General features: G+C 45.2%; 2 protein-coding genes across 5 annotated transcripts in view; one reads left to right on the top strand and one right to left on the bottom strand.

Annotated features, from left to right (window-relative positions):
- TRUB2 (TruB pseudouridine synthase family member 2) overlaps positions 1 to 13,182 on the top strand; it is a 316,494-nt gene that overhangs the window by 270,984 nt on the left and 32,328 nt on the right. The window lies entirely within an intron of this gene.
- Positions 1 to 13,182, bottom strand: part of SLC27A4 (solute carrier family 27 member 4) — a 29,188-nt gene that overhangs the window by 12,971 nt on the left and 3,035 nt on the right. For all 4 annotated transcript variants that reach the window (XM_026689536.2, XM_087944070.1, XM_087944069.1 and 1 more), the window contains exons 2-8: positions 10,197 to 10,311; positions 9,688 to 9,854; positions 5,130 to 5,524; positions 3,264 to 3,422; positions 1,832 to 1,901; positions 1,619 to 1,710; positions 368 to 477 (exon numbers count right to left, since the gene is read on the bottom strand). In XM_026689536.2, the coding sequence (XP_026545321.2) occupies positions 368 to 477; positions 1,619 to 1,710; positions 1,832 to 1,901; positions 3,264 to 3,422; positions 5,130 to 5,524; positions 9,688 to 9,848 (987 nt within the window). In that variant the 5' untranslated portion in view covers positions 9,849 to 9,854; positions 10,197 to 10,311. The remainder of the gene's footprint in view (positions 1 to 367; positions 478 to 1,618; positions 1,711 to 1,831; positions 1,902 to 3,263; positions 3,423 to 5,129; positions 5,525 to 9,687; positions 9,855 to 10,196; positions 10,312 to 13,182) is intronic.

The following is a 13,182-nucleotide window of genomic DNA, read 5'->3' as shown; positions in this document are numbered from 1 at the left end:
TCTCCTTTCTTTCTCTCTCTTTCTCCTCTGTTTTCTGTCTTTCTCTTTCTCTCCTCTCTCTCTCTCCCCATTCCTCTCTCTCCTTTCTTTCTCTCTCTTTCTCCTGTTTTCTGTCTTTCTCTCATTCCCCCCCTCTCCTTTCTCTCTCTCTCTCCTGTTTTCTGTCTTTCTCTTTCTCCCTCCCCCTCCCTCCCCTCTGTTTCTCTCTCTGTTTTCTGTCTTTCTCTCTCTCTCCTACTCCCTTCCCTTCTGTCCCTCTCTCTCCTTTCTTTCTCCTCTCTGTTTTCTCTCTCTCTCTCTCACACACACACACACAAATAGACCTGTGATCCTTCTTCCCTCCCGCTGAGGGTCCACCCTGCCTCACCGTGCAGTTGTACTTGACACAATCGTCCCAAAAATGAGAAGCCGAAAACTTCCTCCGGATCACCACCGTCATTCCGTGCAGGAGGCACTGCCCGACTCCGACAATGTTTCCTAAGGGCAGAATACAAGGGGATAAAAATAAATAGGGAGGAAGGGAGGAAGGAAGCAAAGGATGGATGGATGGATGATGGAAGGGAGGGAGAGTGAGAGGGAGGGAGGGAAGGAGAAAGGAAGGAAGGAAGGAAGGAAAGGATGGATGGATGATGGAAGGAAGGGAGGGAGAGTGAGAGGGAGGGAGAAGAGGGAAGGAAGGAAGGAAGGAAGGAAGGAAGGAAGGAAGGAAGGAAGGAAGGAAGGAAGGAAGGAAGGAAGGAAGGAAGGAAGGAAGGAAGGAAAGGATGGATGGATGGATGATGGAAGGAAGGGAGGGAGAGTGAGAGGGAGGGAGGGAGGGAGGGAGAAGAGGGAAGAAAGGAAGGAAGGAAGGAAGGAAGGAAGGAAGGAAGGAAGGAAGGAAGGAAGGAAGGAAGGAAGGAAGGAAGGAAGGAAAGGATGGGTGGATGATGGAAGGAAGGGAGGGAGAGTGAGAGGGAGGGAGAAGAGGGAGGAAAGGAAGGAAGGAAGGAAGAAAAGGATGGATGGATGATGGAAGGAAGGGAGAGAGGGAGGGAGAAGAGGGAGGAGAGGGAGGGAGGGAGGAGAGGAAAGGAAGGGGAGAGGAGAGGAAGGGAGGAAAGGAGGGAGAAGAAGGAAGGAAGAAAAGGGAGGGAGGGAAGGAAGGAAAGGAAGGGGAGAAAGAAGGGAAGAAGATGGACAGAGGGAAAGATGAGATGGACGATAGATAGGTAGACAGACAGACAGACAGACAGACACGGTAGATTGATCCTTGGATCGATTTTGTATTGCAATGCTTCCGACCAAAGATCTGAGCAACCTACCCTTCCCTTCCCTTCCGACCAATCATCTCTCCCTGCAAGGAGAAACCTAGCTACTCAAGGGGCAGCTTCCTCACGCTTTAGTGGCAGCCAGTTGATTTGCTCTTTCACCTTTTCAGCCCAATTCAAGGCCAGCCCGACCCTCCACCCCTCCGGCTTAGAAGGCCCAACGGAGGGATGGAGAAACTTTGCAAGAGACAAACTGGCTATCAGGCCAAAATCTGACACACACACACACACACACACACACTTTTTAAAAAATTATTATGATGATGCCTTACTTGTGGAGGGCTATTTCAGGAAGGGAGGGGATTTACCTGCCGCGTGGTAGAGAGGGAGGGTGTCATAAACCACGTCGTCGGGCGTCATGCGGAAGCCGCCGTGGACCAGAGTCGCCATCCGGAAATACCTGCTCCGAGAAAGGAGAGCTCCGAGTCAGTTTGGGTGGGGGCCAGCCTGTCTTGAGGGGGCTCTTGAGGAAACGGGGAGGCCTGAACCATGGGAGAAATCCCTCTTTTCTTTTCACTGACCTGCTGTGGACGATGATGGCTGCCTTGGGCAAGCCGGTTGTTCCGGAAGTGTAAATGTAGAAGAGTTTATCTGGGGGGGGGGAAAAGAACACCACAGAGATTTTCAGGGAAGTGGGCAAAGAACATGGGGAACTTCGGGAGTTTGCAAAGAAATGGGAGAACTTTGGGAGTTTACAAAGAAAACATGAAGAATTTCAGGAGATTAAAAGAACATGGAGAACTTTGGGAGTTTGCAAAGAAATGGGAGGACTTTGGGAGTTTACAAAGAAAACATGAAGAATTTCAGGAGATTAAAAGAACATGGGGAACTTTCGGGAGTTTACAAAGAAAACATGAAGAATTTCAGGAGATTAAAAGAACATGGGGAACTTCGGGAGTTTACAAAGAAAACATGAAGAATTTCAGGAGATTAAAAGAACATGGGGAACTTCGGGAGTTTACAAAGAAAACATGAAGAATTTCAGGAGATTAAAAGAACATGGAGAACTTTCGGGAGTTTGCAAAGAAATGGGAGAACTTCGGGAGTTTACAAAGAAAACATGAAGAATTTCAGGAGATTAAAAGAACATGGAGAACTTTCGGGAGTTTGCTAAGAACATGGAGAACTTTGGGAGTTTCAAAGAACAAGAAGAACTTCAGTTTACAAGGAAAACATGAAGAACCTCAGGAGATTAAAAGAACATGGAGAACTTCTGAGATTTTCAGGGATTTGCAAAGGACAAGGAGTTTTTCAGAAATCTGCCTTTTGCAACCAGACCTATCTCTGGAGCACCAACTCTCCATTGTCCCAGCCTTTCCCTTTCCTGAGCCTCGGTGGTGCAGTAGTTGAGTGTAGTACTGCAGGACATTTCTGCCGACTGCCAGCTGCTTGCAATTTGGCAGTTCGAATCTCACCGGGTTCAAGGTTGACTCAGCCTTCCATCCCTCCGAGGTGGGTAAAAACCTATCATCTATCTAGCTAACTAGCTATCATCTAGCAAGCTATCCATCTATTATCTATCTCTCCATCCCCCCAAGCCATCCTATATTTATCTAAGAGCCGTGGTAGTACCATGGTTAGAATGCAGTCTTGCCGTCTAACTCTGTCCACTGCCTGCAGTTCGATCCTGATTGGCTCAAGGTTGACTCATCCTTTCATCCCTCCAAGGTGGGTAAAATGTGGAACCAGATTGTTGGGGGGCAAATAGGCTGACTCTGTAAACCGCTTTGGCTGTGGAGCGCTGTGAAACGGTGTATGAGTCTAAGGGCTATGGCTATTGATATTTTTCTCTGCAGGCTGAGCAGGATCTCGGCTCTTCATGGCTCCCACCTTCACCCTCCTTTAGGGAGGGAGGGCTGCATGGGACAACAATCTCCCCTCCCCCTGAATTCCAGGCTGAAGGGTGCCAGTGGGGATAGAGCCACTTCCGGGAGGTGGGCCCAGAGACCATACCTAGGAATCCCTTGTCCGGTGGATTGGGCGGCTGGCGCTGGGCCTTCTCAACCAGAGGGTCGAGATCTTCCACCCCAGGCAGGGAGTTGATGGTCTGCTGATCGCCGGAGCAGAAGAGACGGATGGATTTCTCCAAGCAGGGCTGGATTTCCCTCAAGGCTAGGAGAAGAGACAAAAAAAGAGAATTGTGGTCAGTTTGTCCGGCTACGTTTGGGAGCTCGTGGGGCATCTTTGGGAGGTTTCTTCTTCTAACAACGACCCTGTGAGGTAGGCTGGGGGGGAGGAGGAGCAGCTGGCCCCAAGCATCCCCAGGAGCTGAGCCATTGTGGATGGCAAACAACCCTTGCACCTTCAAATGATCGCATCACGTCTGGATGATCGCAGTCATCCTAGTTAAGGAAACAGACTCCGCATAAAACAAACCAGAGCTTTGTTCAAATCACCATCACTGGGGCTCCTTCAGGAGGCCCAGGTTATAAAAACAACCATGGCTGAATCCTCGTAAAAGATGACCAAATAACAGAGTTGGAAGGGACCTTATAGGTCATCTAGTCCAACCCCCCGCCCAAGCAGGAGACCTACACCATTTCTGACAGGTGGCAGTCCAGTCTCTTCTTGAAAGCCTCCAGTGATGAAGCTCCCACAAGTCCTGAAGGCAACTTCTGTCCCATGGGTTGGTTGTTCTCACTGTCAGAAAATTTATCCTTATTTCCAGGTTGAATCTCTCCTAGATCGGTTTCCATCCATTATTCCTTGTCTGGCCTTCGAGGGCTTTGGAAAATAGCTTGACCCCTTCCTCCTCTCTGGGGCAGCCCCTCAAATATTGGAAGACTGCTATCCTGTCTCCCCTGGTCCTTCTCTTCTGGATGCAGTACTCTAGGTGTGATCTTACCAAGGCTTTATAGAGTGGTATTAGTACCTCCCTTGATCTTGATTATATCCCTCTGTTAATGCAACTTAGGATTGCATTGGCTTTTTTGGCTGCTGCTGCACACGGTTGGCTCATACTTAGCTGGTTGTCCACTACGACTCCAAGATCCCTCTCACAGTTACTGCTATTAAGCCTGCTGTCAGGATTCCAGCAGTTACCCCAATTAAATCATGAGTCTCGAGCCAAACTTCCAAAACTTCAAAAGGATTTATTGGGAGTTAACATCTCCGGCATTGCCTGGGTGTAGCCGACTCTGAGACACATCATTCATTGTCACCCTTGACCCTGGTTTTCCCCCCAACCCCTCTGGGTGTATCATAATTCATATTCTCCAATGGGACACATCCATAGCCCAGAGTCATCGATCATGCTCTCCAGTTAGATTTTTGCGTGGCAGAAACTTCAGTCACCTAGTTACAATCTCTGAAAAACTATACACGGAATGCACTTCCGATTCCCAACTGATCTTTCAAATCGCTTTCCCCCAGAGATGGGATTCAGCAGGTTCTGAGCGGTTCTGGAGAACCGGTAGCGGAAATTTTGAGTAGTTCAGAAAACTGGCAAAAGCCACCTCTGACTGGAGATTTTACAGTATCCTTCCCCTGCCACGCCCACCAAGCCCACAGAACCATTAGTAAAAAAAATTGAATCCCACCATTGCTTTCCCCCTTCCCTTTCTGTTGGGAACTATAAAATGGCCATAAAAATGTTTTATGAGTTGACATTCGGCTCCCCTCGCTTCTTGAAGGTGACCTGTACAACATAAAATGTTTCTCCTAAACTGTATGTGTACTTTTGATTATTTTTGCCTAAATGTAAGACTTTACTTTTCTCTACAAGAAAAGGGTCAACCAACTCTGGTTGACCATTCAAGGACCAATCCAGCCTCTGGTCTCTCCTTTTTTTCCCTCTTCCCCACCCTGTGGTCACCTTACCTTCGGCCAGCTCACTTCCAAATATGACCGCCTTGGCATGGGAGATTTTGATGCAGTGGACCAAGGATTCCTGCCGCACGTTGGAGTTTAGGAGAGCCGCCTCCACCCCGATCTTGGCCAGTCCGAGCCACAGGCCAACGTACTGGTTGCAGGACTCCATGAAGAGGGCAATAGCATCCCCCGAGCGGAAGCCCTGCTCGTAGAAGAAGTTGGCCACCTGGTTGGAGTAGTCATCCAGCTGGCGGAAGGTCCACGTTTCTCCCGTGCCTTGGAAGATGAGGGCTACCTTCTCCGGATGTCTCTGCACCGTCTGCTGGAAGATCTTGGGGATGGTGGTGCGGTGTTTCACGTACCACCAGATCTTCAGGCGGGTTGACAGGACGGTCCTGGCGGTCCTACCAAGAACAGGACAAGGTGCAGAAGCGTCAAGGTAAACCTCTATGGAGATTCTCAGTCATCCAGGTCATGGTTGTCCCAAAAGTGCTTTTTGAAAAGGACTTGGTTTTTCCTTGAAGAGGTTTCGCTTCTCATCCCAGAAGCTTCTTCAGTTCTTTAGAAGGCAAATTGGACTGGTTTTTTCCTGGAAGACATTTCGCTTCTCATCCCAGAAGCTTCTTCAGTTCTTCATTAAGCTACTTGGATGAGAAGCAAAAACGTCTTCCCGGAAAAGCCAAGAAATCTCAGTTGCCTTTTCAAGAAGCACCTTTGGGACAAGCGTCAAGGTAGACTCGAGACACCTGAATGCTAATGCAACTTTAATGCGCTGCTGACTACCGGCTGCCTGCAATTTGGCAGTTCGAATCTCACCAGGCTCCAGGTTGACTCAGCCTCCTCATCCTTCCCAGGTGGGTCAAATGAGGAGCCAGATTGTTGGGGGCCAGAGGCTGTGTAAACCGCTTAGAGAGGGCTGTAAAAGCACTGTAAAGCGGTATATAAGTCTAAGTGCTACAGCTATTGCTATTGTTATGCAATTACAGTAAGAGAATGTTGTCAAAACATGGTGAGTTTTAAGTCTGAGATGCTTTTTCAGTTGACAGTTCTGGCCTGAACTCAGATTTCTCTTCTTTTGCCTTGGTTGTGGCTCTTTTTTCAAGATTAATGACGGAAGAGTCTTTGGAGCTCTCTGAGTTGGGATATCTGCTTGCAAAAGTTTCACTACCCAGCTACATAATTAGCAACTCGATAACCGGCCTAAACTAAGAAGGAATCTAAAAGAATAGAAACACCTCCCGCCTCCCTGGCAACCAACACCCAGATAAGCAGGGACGAACCCCAGGCAAACAACCAAACAGAAAACAATTCCCTAATCAGAGAACGGCTGAGGGGAAAACTACATGGCCAACTAATACCGGCAGGGCAGGCTGCTGTATATAAACACGGAGGAAACTCCACACTTACTAGCGCTGGTGATGTTACCTAGCTGGGTCATGAAACAAGAAAGCCATCCAGGTCAGGGAGCACCAAGGACCCCACAGTCATTGTCCTCCTCCTCCTCCTCCCATCGAGCATGAATGATGTTATTTAGCTGGGTCATGAAATGTCTGCAAGCTAAGAGACCACCAAGGACCCTACCGTAATCCCTCTCCTCCTCCCCTTCTCCCCAAATCTCATTCCCTTCTAGCACTGACGATACCACTTAGTTGGGTCATGAAACATCTGCAAGAAAACAGACAAGCTCAGGGAGCACCAAGGACCCCACAGCCGTCCCCTCCTCCTCCTCCTCCCTTCTCCCCACATCTCATTCCCTTCTAGCACTGATGATACCACTTAGTTGGGTCATGAAACGTCTGCAAGAAAACAGACAAGCTCAGGGAGCACCAAGGACCCCACAGCCGCCCTCCTCCTCCTCCTCCCTTCTCCCCAAATCTCATTCCCTTCTAGCACTGACGATACCACTTAGTTGGGTCATGAAACATCTGCAAGAAAACAGCCAAGCTCAGACAGCAGCAAGGTTCCACAATCATTCTCCTCCTCCTCCTCCTCCTCCCCCCCTTCCCCCAAAACTTCTTCCCTTTCTAGCACTGATGCTGCCCCTTAGTTGGGTCATGAAATGTCAGTTACCGAAAGACAGATTTAGATTAAACCCTATCTCGAAATGAAGGAAGGGTCAAGGACTTTCAACAGGACCTGGGCCAGAAAGAGTCTCATTCTGGATTTCTTGCCTTAGCCAGGGGGTGAGTCTAGACAGCCTCAAAGGAGCCCCCCCTCCTCCAGCCTTTTTAGGGTTCAGTGAATGCAACGCTTTATTATCAACTTTGGACGAGATTGTCTCCGGATGCTGGAAACTCTGCAGAGGAAGTCACTCATCGCCAACCCCCGCCAGACATGCACCTCCAACCACAGCTTAGCAACTGTGCAGCCGCGCTGCACAATCGCACACAGACACATATACAGAAACCCAGACGTCTGGTTCCATGTCCAAAGCGGGTGAGGCAGCCTCGGCGGAGGAGGAGCCGTGGCAAACGCAACCTTCAGCTGCTTGATGGAGTTAAAAACGCCCTGCACAAACCCTGCCCGGCCTACACAATTTTGATTGCGGCTGTCGGCCTCCCCTGGCGTCCGCCCAACAAGAGTCAGCATGCCTTTTGCGGCGTCTGCCGGTTCCCAGGGTTCAACCTCTGCAAGCGTTGCAAATTCTTGGCTTTTATTCTTCTTCTTCTTCTTCTTTTTTTTTTTGATTTTCTGGAAAAACTGGTCGGGCCAGAAGGACGCGACGCCTTGGCATCATCGGCTTTAAGAGGGTTGTGGTGGCAATCTGGCACGTCGGGGAGAAAAATGGCCAGGGAAGGGGGACTTTAATTCCTGGAAGGGACACAACACAGGTCTTCCGGGAAGATTTGGTAGCTGTCTCGAGAACGAATCACGAGCCACATTTAAAAAAATAAATAAATTGTTTAGCCGCGACAAATGAAGCCGTCGGTTCTTTTGGCCTCTCAGTCCCACCTTCCGTTTTCTGCCAAGTCTACCTTGCATGTCGGGCAGAGAGGAAAGGTTCGTATCTGCGAGCCCGTGGAACTCCCTCCCTCATGAAATCAGGTTGGCCGCCTTTTCTGACATGCTTTGCTAACTGATTAAGACACTCCTGAAACTGTGAAGGCGTTCGACGCACCGGCGGCCCACAGTGGGACTGATGCAATCTGCCGGCATTTCCCGAATCAGCCTTCTGTTTTTTCCTTTTCATGCCTTTTCCACTTTGCATATATTTTCCCCTCCCAAATCCGAGTGTTCCCTTTGCAGAGGGAGAGTTAATCAATAAAGAAAATAACCCCTGAACAGCAAGCAGGACACCGTGCTGAAGGTTTACGAGGGTGCAAAAATAAAGAGCATTTTTCTCTTCTTTGCTCTTTTCCAGCACCCAGTTGGAAAGACAGAAATAAAATGAAAAATGGGACCAAACAAGGGAAAGGAATGTCCCAAAGTTTAGCAGCCTGGTTTCTTTTTCAAAGTTAAATCAAGATTGTTATGACTATTATTTTTTGTCACTTTGTGCCAATTTGCTAACCCCTAATAGGGTTAGGGTTATTTTTGTTTTAACCTGGTTATCGAACAAGCTCATTTTTTGCTTTAACCCAGTTATCGAACAAGCTAATTTTTTGTTTAACCTGGTTATCAAACAAGGTAATTTTTGCTTTAACCTGATTCTTGAACAAGCTCATTTTTTGCTCTAATCTGGTTATCGAACAAGCTTGTTTTTTGCTTTAACCTGGTTATTGAACAAGCTAATTTTTGCTTTAACCTGGTTATCGAACAAGCTCATTTTTTGCTCTAATCTGGTTATCGAACAAGCTAATTTTTGCTTTAACCTGATTCTTGAACAAGCTCATTTTTTGCTTTAATCTGGTTATCGAACAGGCTCATTTTTTGCTTTAACCTGGTTATTGAACAAGCTAATTTTTGCTTTAACCTGGTTATCGAACAAGCTCATTTTTTGCTCTAATCTGGTTATCGAACAAGCTAATTTTTTGCTTTAACCTGGCTATCAAACAAGCTCATTTTTTGCTTTAACCTACTTATCAATAAGCTCATTTTTTGCTTTAACCTGGCTATCAAACAAGCTAATTTTTGCTTTAACCTGGTTATCGAACAAGCTCGTTTTTTGCTTTAACCTGGTTATCGAACAAGTTCATTTTACGGCACAGAAAGAATGCCGTGAAAAAAAAAGTTTGGCTTACAGATAGTCCTTGACTTATAACAGTTCATTTAGTGACCATTCCAAGTTAGAACGGCACCGGAAAAAAGTGACTTATGACCGTTTTTCACACTTACGACTGCTGCGGCAACCCCAACGTGGTCACATGGTCCAAAATTCAGCCTCTCGTATTTATAACGGTTATAGGTCACACGATCCTTTTTTGGCAACCTTCTGGCAAGCAAAGTCTACAGCAAAGCCAACAAGCGCGGGACTAGCTGAACAACGGCAGGGATTTCGTTTAACAATGGTGGCAAGGAAGGTCGTAGAACGGGGCAAAGCTCCCTTAACTGCTTCCCTTAGCCACAGAAATTTTTGGGATCTACCTGTATCCCAAAGGGAAAGGAAGGAAGAAATGCTGTGACTTACGTGGCATCTCGTTTGATGGTCTTGGCGAAAATACGGAGGAACTTCCATCCACCGGAGCCCAAGTAGAATATGAAAAGGGCTGGCACGATTTGAACCCAGGGCAGGTCAAAAAACAGGCGGAAAATGACCGAGAATAAAAGGAGGGTCACCCAACGCATCATATTGGCCTGAAAGAAAAAGGAAGGGGGAAAAACAACAACAACAGGAAAATAAAAATCCCATTTGAAGTCGCCGGAGGTTTTCAAGAAGAAACTAGACAGCTGTTTATCTGGAGTGGTTTGAGATCTCCTGTTTGAGCAGTGGGGGTGGACTAGTGGACCTCAGAGGCCCCTTTTCCAAACCCTGCTATTCTATGTTCTAAGTAAGGCACCAAAGAGATGCAGAGAGAATAAATCCTGCGCAAATATTTCTTTAAGTTGGACGAATTCATCTCTCTTTGCTACATTTGTGCCTTAAATTAATTTTGGGAAGAAGAAGAAAAAAAGTGTATTTAATTGGATCCAACGTACTGTGAGAAATGCAGCCTCCTGATCTTAGTTAATCTTCCGATTATTGAAAGTTTTCCTTCGCTTCTTTCTTCCCTTCCCTTTCTCCAAATAGAGAGGACGCTGTTCGGATCATCACCTGATTAAAAACAAGAGTTAAAAAAAGTCCAAAGAGTTAGGCCCAAAGTCCAAAGGCATTCCAGGACACAGTTGCTGCTATTACAATAATTACAATATTTTAATTATTGCAACTCCAGTCTTCTTTGATGAGGGGAGATTCTATACAAGATAAGATCCCTCTTGACTTTTCCCTTGGTTGCTCATCTCTGAAATAGCTACTTTTATCTCCAATCTTTATGCTGGTTATGACCGTAATAAAGATTGATTCAAATCAATCTCTCTAATCTCAGGAGCTTCAGAAAATAGCACTGGTAAAACCTTTGCTCCCAAGCTGGCTTCAGTTCAATTTTCTGAACAGCAGATACTCACACGTCTATTATTTACTTAGTCAAGGCCAAAAGAATTTTATTTTAAATAAAGCAGACTCAGCACACAATTCTACCTTTCCCAGCTGAACATTAACACCAAATCCAGCAAGTTGGAAGTTATTGAGACTTCAGGTCAGCCAGGAAATTTTAAAATGCACAGACAGCAGAAGAAACTGGCTATGAAATTAAAGACTTTAACTTAAAACTGTTAAGTTAAGCTATTATAGTTTAACTAAAACTATTAACGACTAAAACTACTGAGTTAAACTATTGGAATTAAGTTAAGACCGGAATAAAAAAAAAAACATTTCACTGCATTTATTTGCAGTTCATTGGACTGTAAATCAAATCGAATGCTTTCCAGCACCTTCCAGAAGAAATACTGCTGCTGGAAGCCAACTTTCTGTTCCTAGAGTGGAAATTTTCAAATAATGAGTCTTCAGGTGGTTTGCAAAAAGGGCAGGTAGGTGAGGAAGTTTAATTCCAAAAGGTAAAGAATAGTATAGAATAGAATAGAAAGGAACTTGGAATAGAATAGAAACTAGAATAGAATAGAAATTGGAATAGAATAGAACAAGAATAGAATAGAGTAAGTATAGAAGAAACATCAAAATAGAATATAGAATAAAATAGAAATTGGAATAGAAATTGGAATAGACTAGAACAAGAATAGAATAGAATAGAATAGAATAGAGTAAGTCTGGAACCCACATACGTATCTGATATTTGCACAATTGAGAAAGTCCAGAATATTTCACAAGAAGAGTTCTCCACTCCTCTACTCGCTGTAGAATACCTTATGCCACCAGACTTGAAATTCTAAAACTAGAAAACCTTGAATTACGCCGTCTTCGGTCTGACTTAAGCATGGTATACAAAATCATACATTGCAATGTCCTACCTGTCAATGAATACTTCAGCTTCAACCATAACAACACAAGAGCACACAATAGATACAAACTCAAAGTAAACCGCACCAAACTTGATTGCAGGAAATACGACTTCAGCAATAGAGTGGTCAATGTCTGGAATACTCTACCCGACTCTGTAGTTTCTTCCCCAAACCCCAAAAACTTTAACCTTAGACTGTCTACTATTGACCTCACCCTTTCCTAAGAGGTCTGTAGGGGCGTGCATAAAGCGCACCAACGTGCCTACCGTCCCTGTCCTATTGTTTCTCTTATTCTTTTATTTTTCTTATATGTAACCATTTCATGTATTCACAACTATGTATACATTTATACTTATTATCTTGTAAACAATTGGCAAATCAAATAAATAAATAAATAAATAAATAAGTATAAGTAGAGTAGAATAGAGTAGAAGAGACATCAAAATAGACTATAGAATGGAAGGGAAGGGAAGGGAAGATAAGAGATTACAAGAATAGAGTGGAATGAACAAAACAGAACAGAACAGAACAGAACAGAATACAGCTATATTGTCACTTTAAATGTACACTAATCAGTATACATTAAAATGAAATTTTGTTGCATTCAGCTCTCAAAAGATAACCATTACGCATATACCCACACCCACACATAGGTATAAGCAGGAAAAATGCAGAATTTAACCCGAAGTTTGAAAAAAAATTCCACCCTATCCAGGCTTATAACTCACATGCCCTTACAGGGAAGTCAAAAGTTCTTTACAGGATGAAAACATTTTAAAGAAAAGCGAAGGGGTGCTAGAAACTAATTGAGTATCACAGCTCTTTAGATGCCGCTAGAAAAAGTCACATTTATAGCAATTGGCCTGGAAGTCCCTCTTTTTGGATAAAGTCACTTTGGGCTTTGCAATCCAGCTTTCCATGGTCCTGAGAAAGGTTCCTTAATGTTTTGGGGCACCTTCCTCGCCTCGTTCTGTCTTGCAACCCGTTGCGGAGATAGGACCCAGAAGCACGCACAAAAGTCCTGATTGCAAAGGTAGGAAGACGCCAGCTAAAATTGTGTGCCACCCACCCTAAAAAATAAAAAATTAAAAAGATTTTGCCCGGGAGGAATTTTGGAGCAAAGGGGAGAAGGATTTGCAAACCTCCAAAAGAGATTACAGACTTCAGCCTACGTCTGCTGGAATCTAGAGAGAGAAAATATTCGCCTATCCAAAAGGGCCTTCTGACCTCCTTGGCTTCACATCTCACCACAAAAGTTTCCAGGCCAATGTTACGGATAAATAAAGAAATAAAGATTCTTTGACCCAGGACGTTCTAAAACCAAACGTTTGGGGGAAATGTGTCCTCTTTTGCTGCCAATCCCAACTTGATGAAGGTTCTCAAGTCATCCAGGTCATGGTTGGCCCCCAAAATGCTCTTTCCCCCCCCCAAAAGGCAACTGTACTTTTCTTTGAAGATGTTTCACTTCTCATCCAAGAAGCTTCTTCAGTTCTGACTGAAGAAGCTTCTTCTGGGATGAGAACTGAAGAAGCTTCTTGGATGAGAAGTGAAACATCTCCAAGGAAGAACAAAGTCCAGTTGTCTTCTGAAGAACTAAAGAAGCTTCTTGGATGAGAAGCGAAACGTCTTC

This window comes from Notechis scutatus, chromosome 15 (assembly GCF_049901735.1).
Source record: "Notechis scutatus isolate UNSWTSFEM ecotype Mainland chromosome 15, rNotScu1.2, whole genome shotgun sequence".
Classification (NCBI taxonomy): Eukaryota; Metazoa; Chordata; class Lepidosauria; order Squamata; family Elapidae; genus Notechis; species Notechis scutatus.
The sequence above is the reverse complement of the archived record's forward strand: the minus strand, read 5'-3'. Positions and strand labels throughout refer to the sequence as shown.